Source organism: Armigeres subalbatus, chromosome 3, assembly GCF_024139115.2.
Source record: "Armigeres subalbatus isolate Guangzhou_Male chromosome 3, GZ_Asu_2, whole genome shotgun sequence".
Taxonomy (NCBI): domain Eukaryota; kingdom Metazoa; phylum Arthropoda; class Insecta; order Diptera; family Culicidae; genus Armigeres; species Armigeres subalbatus.
Window position 1 is genome coordinate 19,828,071 of NC_085141.1, and position 16,667 is coordinate 19,844,737.

At 41.8% G+C, this 16,667-nt stretch overlaps 1 protein-coding gene across 1 annotated transcript in view; it reads left to right on the top strand.

The window, feature by feature from the left end:
* Window positions 1-772: 772 nt before the first annotated feature.
* The window catches only part of LOC134227659 (chitin synthase chs-2-like), an 85,361-nt gene continuing 69,466 nt past the window's right edge, over window positions 773-16,667 (top strand). The window contains exon 1 of the mRNA XM_062709311.1: window positions 773-1,188. Coding sequence (XP_062565295.1) covers window positions 1,109-1,188 — 80 coding nt within the window. The 5' untranslated portion in view covers window positions 773-1,108. The remainder of the gene's footprint in view (window positions 1,189-16,667) is intronic.

The window sequence follows — 16,667 nt, forward strand, 5'->3', positions numbered from 1 at the left end:
GTAGTATTTATCCAACTCGGCAAGCCTCGTTGGATAAACGTACAACTCGTGCTGAAAAAATCATCTTTTTGCAACTTGTTGCACAAACTACTATTTTGGTTGCAGTGTTTTTATTGCTTCCTACAAAATGTAATTATGAACACTGCTCCAGACAGCAGTCCGATCAAAACATTATTTCTAGTACTAGAGTCTAGATGTAGAACAGATTTTTGCGTTTTCGATTTATTAAATTGTAATGAGTTAGAACAAAAAACATTATCATTCAATTGAAATTTAGGGTTACTAAATCAAAAGAATAAAGCGCAAATAATGAGAATGATATACGCAGCAGATTATCCAAAAGAAAAGGGTGTGTCATACACTATTCGACATCAATATTCTCACAGCACTCTTCATTACTTCCTTTGTGCACATTGCAAAGCTACTCTTACCTAGAAAGAGTACAAATGTCTCGATCAAAGAACTGATAGCAATCACTACTCAACCAGGCCATTAGCGAGAATTGCACCAACTGATAAGACGGTGAAGTAGTTGCCAGTTGGAGCGCTCTTTCTCGCGGGGCAGCACACCATTCGCACAGCCGTTTGATAATGGATGTCTTGTCTTACCACACTTTCGTTCTTCGATTCCATTGAGCTTCAAGAGAGATCTTCCGCAGCCGTTCCGTCGGTTGTGTACCTATGCTTTTGTCAAAGCACTGAATGATTGCTCGATGGATGTAATGCAGGTAGTTTACTCAAACAGGTCGACATCGAGTACCACACTTGACAATCTAATTGAATTCAATTCCAGCTGTTTGTGTCGTGCCTTCGCGGTGTGTGCGCGCGTTATTTGTTCCGATCTCTATTCGAACATCAAGGGGAACATAGGTTTTCTATTAGAAATAAAAATATTTGTAGTTTTTGTTCGGTCGGAATTAAACCGGTAACAGAAGAAAAGATATCACATTTTTTACGTAGATGGAAATGATTCAAGAAGATAGTTACGATTGATTTCGGAGATATTGGTTGAGATTCTGCAGAGTGCGGGCAATTTGAAGCCCATAAATTTGTGCAGTTAGTTTAACTAATCATAGAGTAGAAGAACTCAGATAAAACTGGACACTAACATGAAGAATCACGGCAACAATATGAACTACTTTACTGAGTCATCTGACGATGATGACGAAGAAACCATGTTGATCAAAAAGTGAGTAATATACCATTTTCATAAAAGAGAGAATTGATATTTACAGTGCAATCTGTTGCCAGTAGCAAGCAGGAAGAATGGAACTAATATCAAGAAAAGAAAGTCTGTAAGACGCGCTTGAAGGAAAGTGACTCAATTGAATATTCAATCGAGGAAAAGAAAATTTCCACCCTCCAATAAAGGTAGTACCGCATTATAGATTCCAAAAATTCGTTCCGCATATTACACAGAGGCGTTTCCGGAGAACATGCCAAGGACAACGTGGCAAAAAGTATTTTGTGCAACCTGTTGCATAGAGATTGTTTTTTCATCACGATTTATACGTTCATCCAACAAGACTTGTCATATGAACGGCAAGAGACAAGATGATCTATTGAGTCATTGGACTGTCGAACTTTTTCATTACACATTTTCTAAATTAATTTCATTGTTCCACGAACACGTTTTTCTAAAAAAAAAATTTTTGTTGAAATTGGGATTGAAGTTCCCAATCGCAAAAAGTGTGAAAAAGGATCCGAAACGCGCAAGAATTCAGTCTCGCAGCTCGGAGTGGGACAAATTTTACAAACATTACATTTTCTCAAGTAAAAATTTCCTGAAAATCGAATGGAGCTGGTTTTCTAGACAATGCGGCACGAAAAACCAGAATATGGCCTATTTTTAGTCACCGCACGATACTGAGACTGGAGGTATGACTCAGTTTACTCCATTTTATATTTATTATTCAGACTAAGGCCGAAGTGGCCTGTGCAGTACAGGCCATATGTCTTCCTCATTCGGCTCAGTCCCTTGCTACACGTCGCCAACCACGCAGTCTACGGAGGGTCCGTAAGTCATCTTATACCTGATCGATCCACCTCGCCTTCTTGTGCCCGTCGAACCGTTGACGAGAACCATTTACACCGGATTACTGTCCGATATTCTGGCTACGTGGCGATGTGAACGATGGATGGTTCTCCCAGCAGCTCATGCAACCAGTACTGGAAAAGGTCGTGATCGTCAAAGGACAGAGAGCAAAGCGCCTTTTTCTATTTCAGGCGGCCAAATGAAAGAATCGTGGGTACTTTGATCAATTTCGCACGAAAGGCAGTCATGAAAGGATGTTGTGCTTTATTTTAAAATTTAAATTTCTAAGTTATTTTAATAGATACATGCGAAAAATAGTGACTAGTCGATAAATTAATCATACTTCTTTAATTCACCGAGTTGAAAGTGAAAATAAACACAAAAATAAAGCAGATATTGCACACTTTCATGACCTGTCACGGAACAAATATTTTGTGAGATTTTTGTAGCATGCCATTCATCTTTCGCGTTTCAATAGATTTTGAAAGGGGCAGATATGTAAATATCGCGTGACATCTCTTATTGAAAATGAGAAATTCCAGTACTGCATGCAACTCATGGTTCATTCGCCTTCTCCATGTGTCGTCCGTCTTCTGCACCCCACACTAGATGGTGAACGGTAATTTCCTTTAGAAAACTCGTGTGCGTGTTGATCCTCTACGAGCATCGTCCAGGACTCGTGTCCATAGAGAACTACCGGTCTACTATCGTTATCCGAGGACACACGAATTCTTCAACCACCTCGATTTCGTTACCACCGATACAAACTCGTGGTGGATGGTTAACATTGTCCTGATTGTATCCCGTTTGGCATAAAGTTGTTTGGCATAATGCCCTTTGGCATAAAGTCGTTTGGCATAATGGCCGTTTGGCATAATGGTCGTTTGGCATAAGGTCATTTGGCATATTTGTCATTTGAGCTGGGTTGAGATTTGTTGAGCCATTCAGTTACGTTGTTTCTTTCTTATTGGCAATACATGATAATTGGGAGCGAGATCGTACGGCGTGACAAATTAAGAATAAAGAAGCTTCATGTCAAAACAGGAACAGTTCAAATGTTGACGCATCTACCAGCAAGATAGATCAGCATTAAATAAATTTAACATTGGTGGATTATTTTGTTTTTCATGTACGGCCTTCCCGAGAACTTGCCCATTTCTTCCTTTTATTGGGGAACGGATTCTAATTTATATTATTTAATATTTCAGCTTGCCCTAAATAAAATGTTAGCTTGCCTTAAATCTAGCAAATACATCCTTTCAAAGAAGGGATCATATCTCCCCTTGCATTGAACCGAGCAAATGCTTGAATTGAAAGAAGGAATGCTATCCCCTTTTGCTTTCTACCGGGCAAATGCACCCTCTTAAATAATGGATCCTATATTCCTTTGCAAAACCGAGCAAACGGTTGAATTGAATAAGGAAGCTATGTCGTCTTTTACCTTTTGCCGGGCGAATGCATCCAAAGAATGAAGGAATCTCATCTTCCCTTGCATCTAACCGAACAAATGCTTGAATTGAAAGAATGAACCATATCGTCTTTTGCTGTCTGCTGGACCTTCTGCCACCCTCTGAAAGAAGGGATCATATCTTCTCTTACCATAAACCGAGCAAATGCTTCAATAGAACAAATTTGCTTGCTTGTAGATTAATCCACCTAGCGTTGGTGGTGACTTTCTTGCATTTAGTTAAAACACCAACCTTTATTTATTATCAGACTAAGGCCGGAGTGGCCTGTGCTGCACATAAAAGTCTTCTCCATTCAGCTCGGTCCAAGGCTGCACTTCGCCAACCACGCAGTCTGCGGAGGGTCCGCAAATCGTCATCCACCTGATCGATCCACCTTGCCCGCTGTGCACCTCGCCTTCTTGTTCCTGTCGGATCGTTGTCGAGAACCATTTTCACCGGATTACTGTCCGACATTCTGGCTACGTGCCCGGCCCACCGCAGTCTTCCGATTTTTGCGGTGTGAACGATGGATGGTTCTCCCAACAGCTGATGCAACTCGTGGTTCATTCGCCTCCTCCACGTACCGTCCGCCATCTGCACCACACGATAGATGGTACGCAACACTTTCCTTTCAAAAACTCCCAGTGCGCGTTGGTCCTCCACGAGCATCGTCCAGGTCTCGTGTCCATAGCGAACTACCGGTCTTATAAGCGTTTTGTAGATAGTCAGTTTGGTACGGCGGCGAACTCTATTCGATCGGAGCGTCTTGCGGAGTCCAAAGAACGTACGATTTCCAGCCACTATGCGCCTCCGAATTTCTCTGCTGGTATCGTTATCGGCGGTCACCAGTGAGCCCAAGTACACGAATTCTTCAACCACATCGATTTCGTCACCACCGATAGAAACTCGTGGTGGGTGGCTTACATTGACCTCTCTTGAGCCTCTTCCTATCATGTACTTCGTCTTCGACGTGTTGATGACTAGTCCAATCCGTTTAGCTTCGCTTTTCAGTCTGATGTAGGCTTCCTCCATCCTCTCAAAGTTACGTGCCATGATATCAATGTCGCCGGCGAAACAAAATAACTGAACGGGCTTCGTAAAAATCGTACCACTCGTGTCAATCCCTGCCCTTCGTATTACTCCCTCCAAAGCGATGTTGAATAGCAGACACGAAAGACCATCACCTTGCCGTAACCCTCTACGCGTTTCGAAGTGACTCGAGAATGCCCCTGAAACTCGAACTACGCACATCACCCGATCCATCGTCGCCTTGATCAACCGTATCAGTTTATCCGGAAATCCGTTTTCGTGCATTAGCTGCCATAGCTGGTCCCGATCGATTGTATCATATGTGACTTTGAAGTCGATAAATAGATGATGTGTGGGCACGTTGTATTCGCGGCATTTCTGCAATACCTGACGTATGGCGAACACCTGGTCTGTGGTAGAGCGTTCACCCATAAATCCCACCTGGTACTGCCCCGCGAACTCTCTTGCAATTGGTGCTAGTCGGCGGCATAAATTTTGGGGGAGTACCTTGTAGGCGGCGTTCAGCAATGTGGGGGAACTTTCGGAGGAATTCCCAGGGGAACTTCCGGAGGAATTCCCAGGGGAACTTCCGGAGGAATTCCCAGGGGAACTTCCGGAGGAATTCCCGGGGGAACTTCCCGGGGGAACTTCCGGAGGAATTCCTGGAGGAACTTCCGAAGGAATTCCTGGAGGAACTTCCGGAGGAATTCCTGGAGGAACTTCCGGAGGGATTCCTGGAGAAACTTCCGAAGGGATTCCTGGAGGAACTTCCTGACGAACTGCTGGAAGAATTTCCGGAGGAATTACTGGAGGAACTTCCGGAGGAATTCCTGGAGGAACTTCCGGAGGAATTCCTGGAGGAACTTCCGGAGGAATTCCTGGAGGAACTTCCGGAGGGATTCCTGGAAGAACTTCCGGAGGAATTGCTGGAGGAACTTCCGGAGGAATTGTTGGAGGAACTTCCGGAGGATTTCCTGGAGGAACTTCCGGATTCCTGGAGGAACTTCCGGATTCCTGGAGGAACTTCCTGGATGAACTTCCGAAGGAATTCCTGGAGGAACTTCCGAAAGAATTCCTAGAGGAACTTCCGAAGGAATTCTTGGAGGAACTTCCGAAGGAATTCTTGGAGGAACTTCCGAAGGAGGAACTTCCGAAGGAATTCCTGGAGAAACTTCCGAAGGATTTTTTGGAGGAACTTCCGAAGAAATTCCTGGAGGAACTTCCGAAGGAATTCCTGGAGGAACTTCCGAAAGAATTCCTGGAGGAACTTCCGAAGGAATTCCTGGAGGAACTTCCGAAGGAATTCCTGGAGGAACTTCCGAAGGAATTCCTGGAGGAACTTCCGAAGGAATTCCTGGAGGAACTTCCGAAGGAATTCCTGGAGGAACTTCCGAAGGAATTCCCGGAGGAACTTCCGAAGGAATTCCCGGAGGAACTTCCGAAGGAATTCCTGGAGGAACTTCCGAAGGAATTCCTGGAGGAACTTCCGAAGGAATTCCCGGAGGAACTTCCGAAGGAATTCCTGGAGGAACTTCCGAAAGAATTCCTGGAGGAACTTCCGAAGGAATTCCTGGAGGAATTTCCGAAGGAATTCCTGGAGGAACTTCCGAAGGAATTCCTGGAGGAACTTCCGAAGGAATTCCTGGAGGAACTTCCGAAGGAATTCCTGGAGGAACTTCCGAAGGAATTCCTGGAGGAACTTCCGAAGGAATTCCTGGAGGAACTTCCGAAGGAATTCCTGGAGGAACTTCCGAAGGAATTCCTGGAGGAACTTCCGAAGGAATTCCTGGAGGAACTTCCGAAGGAATTCCTGGAGGAACTTCCGAAGGAATTCCTGGAGGAACTTCCGAAAGAATTCCTGGAGGAATTTCCAAAGGAATTCCAGGAGGAACTTCCAAAGGAATTCCAGGGGGAACTTTCAAAGGAATTCCAGGAGGAACTTCCGGAGGAATTCCAGGAGGAACTTCCGGAGGAATTCCAGGAGGAACTTCCGGAGGAATTCCTGGAGGAACTTCCGGAGGAATTCCTAGGGGGAACTTCCGGAGGAACTCCTAGGGGGAACTTCTGGAGGAATTCCTGGAGGAACTTCCGGAGGAATTCCTGGAGGAACTTCCGTAGGAATTCCTGGAGGAACTTCCGGAGGAATTCCTGGAGGAACTTCCGAAGGGATTCCTGGAGGAACTTCCGGAGGAATTCCTGGAGGAACTTCCGGAGGACTTCCTGGAGGAACTTCCGGAGGAATTTCTGAAAAAAAACTTCAGGAGGAATTCACGGAGGAACTTCCGGAGGAATTCCCGGAGGAACTTCTGGAGGAACTTCTGCAGGAACTTCTGTAGGAATACCTGGAGGGACGTCCGTAGGAATTTGTCCTATTTGTCTTATTTGCTTTATTTGTCTTATTTGTTTTATGTGCTTATTTGTTTTATTTGTCTTATTTATTTTCAACTGTTTATCTGATCTTATTCATATAGGGGAACTGTTCCGTTTTTCATCTCACTGAACATATATTCATCTCATCGCAAAACAAAGAAATAAAGCACCAATCTCGTCGCTTCTTTTTGCTAACACGCGTGCTCACTGTTGGAAAAAATCACATAAATAAGAAACAAACCAAATTCCTTTTCATTGCTTTGTTTTTGATGGGATGGAAATAAGAGCTATGGGATGAAGTGCCTAACCGTTCCCCTATTTGATTACAATATATAATATATAACATTTGGTATCCTCGTGTTCACAAATAGGAATACGCTTTTTTCTTGTGTCACGCTAGATACAAAGTTGACGGACTTTCTACCGCTCTCATCGCTCCTTTCCTGCCGTGCGCCACAAGAAAATATGTTGTTGACTGCTCTCCCGAAATGGTAACTTTTGTATGGAATTTAAAAAACTTGGTTGAAGTAAAAAGAGCTTCCTGCAAAATTTATTGCGGTGACATATACTTTTTATTACATCAAAATGATCGTTGGAAAAATTCAAAACTTTTGTCAGTTGGGTTTTGCGAAATTCGGTTCCTTTGTGCTTCAAACTATCGGAGAGAGGTACTGAGAAGCGAAAATTTCAGTTCTACAATAGTTCAGTATTTAGAGCTTAATTCAAATTTGGGAAATAGTAGGTCCATGAAATTTTGTAGGAACATTCCTAGATAAATTTCAAAGAGATTGTCAGTTGGGATAAGCGAAATTCGATCCCAATTCCGAGTTATAGACATTTTAGTACGAAAATAGCGCTCTACCGCGAGAGAGCTTCCCTCAGACCTTAAGTGCCGCTTGGCTGTCAGAGAAAATACATATTTTTGCAAATCTATACTTTCTCCTCAGGCATAATAACACGCATTCTAATATTGCATATATTTCCGCCTGAAATACTGTGGGCCACTGTCCTAAGTGGACAGAAATTTGTTTTGTTGTAGGGCCATACATTCCGGATCCTGTCAGATTATTCATTTTCGAGCCATCTGTGAAGAAATTTATAGAGCCTGTTGGAACGCTGGGTCCACCTCCTTCCCACTCCTGGCGGGAAGGAATGAACACATCGTAAGGTAAGTCATAATTGACTACCGTTTCCATCCAGTCACTACAAATTCCTATTGCGGGATTTATGGCAAATTCATTTAATATGCTGAGGTGACCCGTAAGGTCTCCCGACAGCGGTGTTTTTGTTCTCTTTAAGCTTAGAGCACTTTTTCCGCTTCCAGCTTTATGAATTGATCTAACCGGGGCAGGTGAAGCATTGCGTCTAGGGCCAATGTGGGTGTACTACGAACTGCACCAGTGATGGCTATGCAAGCGGTGCGTTGGATTTTGTTGAGCTTAGCCCTTGCAGCAGCCTCATTAGTTTTAGGCCACCAGACAAGGGAAGCGTAAGTTGTCCTGGGACGGACAATGGTTTTATATATCCACATGATCATACTTGGATTTAGGCCCCATCTTTTACCAAGGGTTTTTGAACAAACCCAAAGTGTATTGAGACCTTTCTGCACAACTGATTGGAGATGAGAGTTCCAATTAAGCTTTGCGTCGAGTATGACACCTAGATATTTTACTTCACTTGAATAAACTAATTGTGTTTGATTCAAAAAAAGTTTCAGTTGTACCTTTCTCCGTTTGGTGAAAGGGATAATGGAAGTTTTGTAGGATTTATGCCTAGTTGATCCTTTTGACACCAGGAAAAGTGTGATTTAGGGCAGATTGCATTCTTTCCACGATAACACTTTCGAATTTGCCTCGCACAATAATGACAACGTCATCAGCATATCCAACCACTTCGAAGCCTCTTCTCTCTAAGCTGTCTAGAAGCTCATCCACCACCAGTGACCACAACAAAGGAGAAAGCACTCCGCCTTGCGGACACCCCCTTGTTGCTTTAACAGTGATGTATGAACCGCTAAGCTCAGAGGAGATTTTCCGATTAGCTAGCATAGCATGTACCCAGGTAACAATGCATGGGTCGAATTTTCTCCTCAACATTGCGACCCTACACGTTAAAAAAATAACCTTATATGTTATGGCAAAAAACCATTCGAAAATACTTATACTCTTCATTATGCCACCTAATGAATGATCCCATATCAAAAAGCTAATAACATTCATAAGTTAATGAAAAGTATAAGTTTCCGAATGTATGTGACTAATGCGATGTATAAGTTTTTTCTTATACATGTCATTAAGCGCCTGCTTCGGCAAAAAAGTATTAGAAATATTAATAATAAACAACATTAAATTTTTTTACGTGTATAGACGAATAAGAAGCGTTATCGAATGCGCCCTCAATATCAAGAAATGCTACAAGAGCAATTTCTTTTGCATTAAGTGTTTTTTCGATTTTTTGAACTACCGTATGTAGTGCCGAGATCGTAGATTTTCCACTTTGATAATCGAATTGGTTTTTTGACAAAGGCATTGCTTTCATAAATTTGTGATTTATGTACTCGCATAGTACCTTTCCATAATTTTGAGCATTACAGAGGATAAACTTATCGGCCTGAATGCTTTGGGGTTGGTTTTATCTCTCTTGCCTGCCTTCGGAATGAAGACAGCCCGGATTTGACGCCAATCGTTAGGTATGTGCCCCAAAATCAGACTCGCCTTAAAAATCTCAACCAAGGGTGGAACCAGTGTTTTCTCCTCTTTTGAGATCAACGCTGGGAATATTCCATCCATGCCAGGAGACTTAAATGGCTCGAAAGATCTCACAGCCCTCTCAACCCTGGCCCGAGTGAAAGCTTCCTTTGCAACCTTTATTGCGTCTTTTTTAGATCCAGAAACCCATGATTGGATCTCTTGTGGATCTGAGACAGCAATTCCAGTGCCTTGGTCGCCGATGCTCGACTCAGGGAAGTGGATCTTTAACAATTCGCTCAGTGTATCGCTAGGCTCTACAGTGCGCGTAGTCTTGGTCTTGTAGTCTTGTCTTGTCTTGGTCTTGTCTACCGTCTTGTAGCCACCCAATGTATAGCCGCGGCGGACGACTACGACGCGTGTTGATCACCGTCGAGAGTTTTGAGCGCAGACATACTGCAACGAGGTAGTGGTCGGATTCAATATTCGCACTGCGGTAAGTGCGGACGTTCGTGATGTCGGAGAAGAATTTACCGTCGATTAGAACGTGGTCGATTTGGTTTTCCGTTACTTGATTAGGTGATTTCCATGTGGTCTTGTGGATATTCTTGCGGGGGAAGAAAGTGCTTCGGACTACCATTCCGCGGGACGCTGCAAAGTTTATGCATCGTTGGCCGTTGTCATTCGATACGGTATGCAGACTATTCGGTCCGATGACCGGTCTATACATTTCCTCTCTTCCTACCTGAGCGTTCATGTCACCGATGAAGATTTTGACGTCCCGCAGTGGGCATCCATCGTATGTCTGCTCCAGCTGCGCATAGAACGCTTCTTTCTCGTCGTCGGATCTCCCTTCGTGTGGGCAATGCACGTTGATGATGCTATAGTTAAAGAAACGGCCTTTTATCCTCAGCTTGCACATCCTAGCGTTGATTGGCTGCCACCCAATCACGCGTTGGCGCATCTTTCCCAGCACTATGAAGCCGGTTCCCAGCTCGTTGGTGGTGCCACAGCTTTGGTAGAAGGTAGCCGCTCGATGCCCGCTTTTCCACACTTTCTGTCCTGTCCAGCAGATTTCCTGCAGCGCTACAACATCGAAGTTGCGGGGATGTAATTCATCGTAGAATATCCTGTCGAAACCTGCGAAGCCTAGCGACTTGCAGTTCCATGTTCCAAGCTTCCAATCGTGATCCTGTATTCGTCGCCTAGGTCGTTGCCGATTGTATCGAGAATGATGATGATGAGAGATGATGTTCACGGCATTTCTGCAGAACTTGGCGAATGTCGAACACCTGGTCCGTGGTGGAGCGTTCGCCCATAAAACCCGCCTGGTACTGCCCCCTCCTGTATCAAGCTCCAGAATTACCATTTGTTTCACGAATTCTTTATCAAACATGGATTGCCAAATACTTCGAGTCGCTGTGCACTTTCGGCTCTCGATTTAGTATTACTCTAATAACCAAAAGCCTTCGAATGAGTTTTAATTTATATTTTTTGTTCATAGAAATTATTTGAGTTTGAAAAAAATTTAAAAATTCATTCAGTGTCGAAAAATTTGCATCTACCCCACCCGTGATAAAAATCAAACAAAGTCATCCATTATTTTTTCAAGATTTTTGTTGTTCATATCAATAGTTTTGTAGCTGGAATTCAAAACTAAAGAGAAAATTATCAATGCACTAGTTGAACGTGATTTTAAAACAAACTTAATTTGTTATTGTTTTTTGCAATGGTTTTTTTGTTATTGTTAGTTATTGTTTTTTGCAATTATTTCATGTTTCAACCATTCAACGCATTGATTTTAATGGCCATGTGTGATAGTGAAGTGAAATGAATTAATTCTATGCTTTATCATTGGAAGCGGCCCTCCTTCGCCATGCGGTAAGATGCGCGGCTACAAAGTAAGACCTAGGGTGGTCTAACCGGTAGTACCGAAACCGATAATACCGGTATTACCGGCCAATTTTGGATACCGAAAATACCGGTTTTAGAAACGGAAAATACCGGTATTTTCGGTATTTCAAATTTTGTTGTCAGAATCAAAAATTTCGAATAGTTTCCACCTACATATATCAGCTAACTGCATATAATCGCATATCTTTCCCATATAAATAGGAAATCCAGAATAGATGGGAGAGATATTAGAAAACAAGCAGTAAAGACTCGTCGTGCAAAAAATACAACAATTGAATGTGCGCATGGATGAGCCTTTCCTAAGTAAGCATCATCGACAAAATTCACCTACAGCAAAAATCGATCATCATCGACATTAATCATACATGTTGCTTCATTCTCTTAGCCATCTATCAAACTGCCAATGACTTTTTTCTTCAATGAACATTGTTGACATCGTCAAGAATTTTCTCGCAATAAATGAATCGTAAAACACGATTTGCTGCAAAAATATGTCCGTTCTGAATTCGGAAAAGAATTTGAAGTGGCTGACCCCAAAGCGGGCTTTAACCCGAAATAAACTTCGGTGATATTTTTTTGGCGGTTGGGGAAGTAATTTAAGCCCTCGAACCTGTTCAAACTGCTGTGGAACTACTCTGCCGTGAGTTCTGCACGATCTTTTTGCTTTTTTGAATAATTCTGCTGTAAAGCAATTGATCAGAAACGTTTTTCTTCAAGACATTTAAAGCTACTTTGATGAAGAAAGCGAACAATATATTGAAGCGTCTGATAATTCCTGATGCGATCGTTGAAACTGAGACAATGACCATTCCTGAAGATCGGTATGAAGAAAATGCCTCTGAAAGGATTAAGAGAAAGTACTTCACACTGATTTTTGACGGCTTTCGAACCATTCGTCCAACTTCGGTTGAATCAAAAAAGGGATTCTCAGTAGTTGGCAACAATTAAAGACAGGGACACCGTCTTCGACCAGTGGTCGTACAGACTGAACACTTAACACCTAGCATGAGACAACGGACAGGACACATAACACCCAGTAGACCAGTGGAGAATTTTTCGATCTCGAAAAGTTTTCTCTATACCGGGCGGGAACCGAACCCACTCTTCATAGCACATGCGTCAAGGCGATTAACGTCGCTATTCACACGGCCACGAAGCCCACATTGCCAACAAAATCCAAAGCGGATTGGGAGACGAGTCCCTCAGTATTTTAACATTCGAAGTTTTTCAACAAATATTATTTTTCATCCAAAAGTCCAAATAAAAAGTTTTTCATTTAATACCTGAAATTTTCACAGAAACCGGTATTTTACCGGTATTACCGGTATTGACTCAACCAAATACCGAATACCGGTATTTGTCAAAAATGACCAATACCGACCACCTTAGTAAGACCATGCTGAGGGTGGCTGGGTTCGATTTCCGGTGCCGGTCTAGGCAATTTTCGATTTGAAAATTGTCTCGACTTCCCTGGGCATAAAAGTATCATCATAGATATAATAATCAAGATGTTGTGGTCAGAGCAAATTAGTACTTATTTTATGGTTCCATGTACTAATATTTCGGTACCCAGTAAAATAAAGCAACGCTTCAACAAAAATTTGAATTGTTCTAATTCTCTACTGTTGTCAAGGTTATCATCCTGACTGTTTATTTATTATTTTCCTATGGTTTGCGGCTGTTCTACGATAATTTTAATTTCCTTCAACATTAATATTTTTATTTTTTTTTAGATCAACGCTTAAAACTGTGGAATTTATTCCAATGTCTAAAAGGTTGAGGGATTTTAATCGATAGGTGATTGGCCAAGCCTTCGGGGATTTTCTTCCGGGCGGAAATCGAGAAAAGCGTTCTCCAACATTTGAAAGGGGCAGTTTGGTTTCTCAACGTCAACTACTTAAACACCACTTTCAAAAAGGAATGTTGCAGATGCACGATCCGTCTCCGAACAGAGACTCTTGCATAAAGGCGAGTGTTAGGCTTGATACTCTGGAACACTCAGCTTCTTCAATCTAAAAGAAACCCTGAAAGAATTCGAAACCAAACAACACCATGCAGAACGTTCTATCGTTTGCGTTGAATTCTACCCAAAGTAGGATAAGGGAGCGATGGTGCTGACCTACACGTGCCATGTCGCTTAGCAGACTATGTTTGGCCCGAAGGGAGCAGCGAGTTTGCGTTGTGAGCGACGGTGGCAATCTACCTCGGATCGCGACGATGCCTTGCCGCCGGTGGATTGGCTCAATATAGGCTACGTGCTGGTGAGCCTCAGGTTCAATCGGGACGTCGTTGATGGCCTGACGGACCGTAACGATGGTAGCGGTGGAATTCACGTTCGTGTGGATCGGACGATGGCAATTCTCCTGATTCTCGCACTATCGAAAGATGGGAGGCAGCCACTGGCTCGTCGCCGGAGCGGCACACTCTTCGAGTCGGTTCCGGGGGTGGTTTCGTAAGGCGAGAACAACGCAACGGATTTTCCCACCCAATCGTGATCCTAAAAGATGGTTTACCATAGGTGACGGTATTTTCAAGAATAATACCCACGTCAACTCGGGTTTGTTACCTGCTTGACGTGAACAATTAGCCATCAGGTTAACTTGTTACCAAAGACATGATGTTATCTGGTTTATCCAAGATCGAGATTTGGTTTAATCGGAAGGATTTGGAATTCACCGACACAGGGAGATCTAGTAGCATAACGATCAAGATCAACTTATAACAATAATGGCCTATTGTTTAAAATCACGTGGCAGTTATCTTCGATGTTAGACAATAAATCACAGCTTCGACCTGGGAATCCCACAGAGCCACGCATTTGCACACTTAAACCACCTTAAACTCTACTCGAGTATTTAGCAGCTCTTAAGCTAGGCCTAATCCTCATTCTAGTTGGAAAATAGTTAACCCTCTCCCGCCCATGTTGTCTGTAGAGCACCATCAAATGTTGCACCTTCTAACCTTCATCGAATTGTTTCAACAACAAAAAGCAGTATTTAGATCATCTTTATGATTCCATTTGACTGTAAATACAATCAATTTTAAGTACAAATAGTTAAATTATTGAAAACAGTCAAATAAGTACTGATTTTAAATCGAAAACATTTTTTTTTGTTTTTCACTAATTTTAGCTATTCGCTGGCGGCTAATTCGGTTTTGTATTGAATTGATAATATTGATGTAACAGATCGGTCGACAAACACCTGAGATATGGACATTTCTATGAAATCCGTGGAACCGGTTCTGAACATAAGGCCATTGTAAAATATTTTTCAATTATACCAATATGGGTATCAAACTTCACGATTCTCAAAGGCCATAATACACCCAGTTTTTTTACGCGATTAGAATTCATTAATTTCTCGGTTAACTTGAACTTTCACAGCTTTTAAAATACCCCCTGAATTTTCTATGATTTTTTTGTGAATTTTTTTGTGGGGTTAACTTATTGGTTCATTGACGCTAAAGGTCTTAAACGACTAAAACCAAACCGTGTAAAAAAAAACAGATTAATCCACCTAGCATTGGTGGTGCCTTTCTCGCATTTAGTTAAGACACCAACATTATATGGGCTTACATGGTTCGATGTACCATTTTCTACATTACTTTTAAACGCAATGACCGATCGTTTTCAAATTCAAAAGTGATCAAAAAGACTTTTCCCCATGTCGAGTAAAATTTATTGCGAGAAAATCGGTTAAGGATTACTACGCGAAAAGTTGTCTAATGTTTTTTAAGCTTTTGTGCACACACATACATACATTTATCCTCGAGTTATCCTCGACTCCCAACTCACGTACAAGCTGCACATCTCATATGTAGTGGACAAGGCTTCCAGAGCGTTAGGATTTATCTTTCGCACTACAAAGGACTTTTCCGATATTTATTGTCTGAAGTCCTTGTACTCCTCGCTGGTACGTTCTATATTGGAATACGGCTCCGCAGCTTGGAACCCAAACTATAACAACGATTCCGACAGAATCGAATCGGTGCAACGCCGATTTTTACGTTTCGCACTACGTAAACTTCCATGGAGGGATCCACAACGCCTTCCAAGCTATGAATCGCGATGTCAGTTGATAAATTTGGAACCGCTTCGACACCGTAGGGAGACAACTCGAGCTCTTCTGATTGCTGACATCTTTTCAGAACAGTAGACTACGTAAAGACTGATATGTTTTTGTAAAATGTTTTACTTTTAGTTTTGTTTTATATTCGCCCAAATATTTTTTTTTATCACACCATCATTGGGACAAATTAGTCTGTTGATGTAGCAACAATAAATATACGTTTATACACACGGACAGACATACATGTGCTCAGTTCGTCAAGCTGAGTCGATTGGTATATAACACTATGGGTCTCAGAGGCTTCTATAAAAAGTTCGTTATCGGAGTGAAATGATAGCCTTTCGGTACAACTTCGTTGTACGAGAAAGGCAAAAACCTGGGAGTAATGCAAATATAGTTGGTATAGGGATGAATGGTCTTAATGCACCCATGAGTATGAATAGTTAAAATTGTATACACTGCATTTCGGTGCGAATGTTTCCATTAACAATTGTTTGAGAGGTGGTGGCGGCAGTCATATCTTAAAAATATGATAAGGAAAGTCATATAAATTTCTCGAAAATCTTTTTCTAAATTTTCTTTGGATATACCTTTGGGAAATGCTTCTCTTGTTTACTGAACTTTTTCTCTACAGTTCCACGGAAAATTTATCTAAATTTATTTGAAGCTTCACAAATTTTGTTTTATAATTTAACCGAATATTTTTTTTTTAAATTTAAAGAAACACGTGTTTGCATTTCCACAGAATATTCATTTGAATTTGCTAGTGAAACGTTTTTCATCTCTCAAAAAAAAAATCTCACGAGTTCGCACCAAAATAGGTACCAAATTTTCAAGAAAATTTTGTAGGAATTCCCAAGGGAATTTTTAATTATAAATCTATATTAGAGACTTGCAGCACTCGGCTGGCTCATCTCTGGAACATCAATGAAATTTATTAAAATTCCAATGGCAGTGAATTGAAGTATCAAAAGAATGAAGATACATTTCGGAGGTCGATTCCTAACATCTCCAAAAAAAAAAAATAATCTTCCGAACATGTAAAAAAACTCCTTTGATTTTCCACAAAATTTTCTTTGAAATATCACGAATTTTTGTTTTGAATTTCGGAAGAA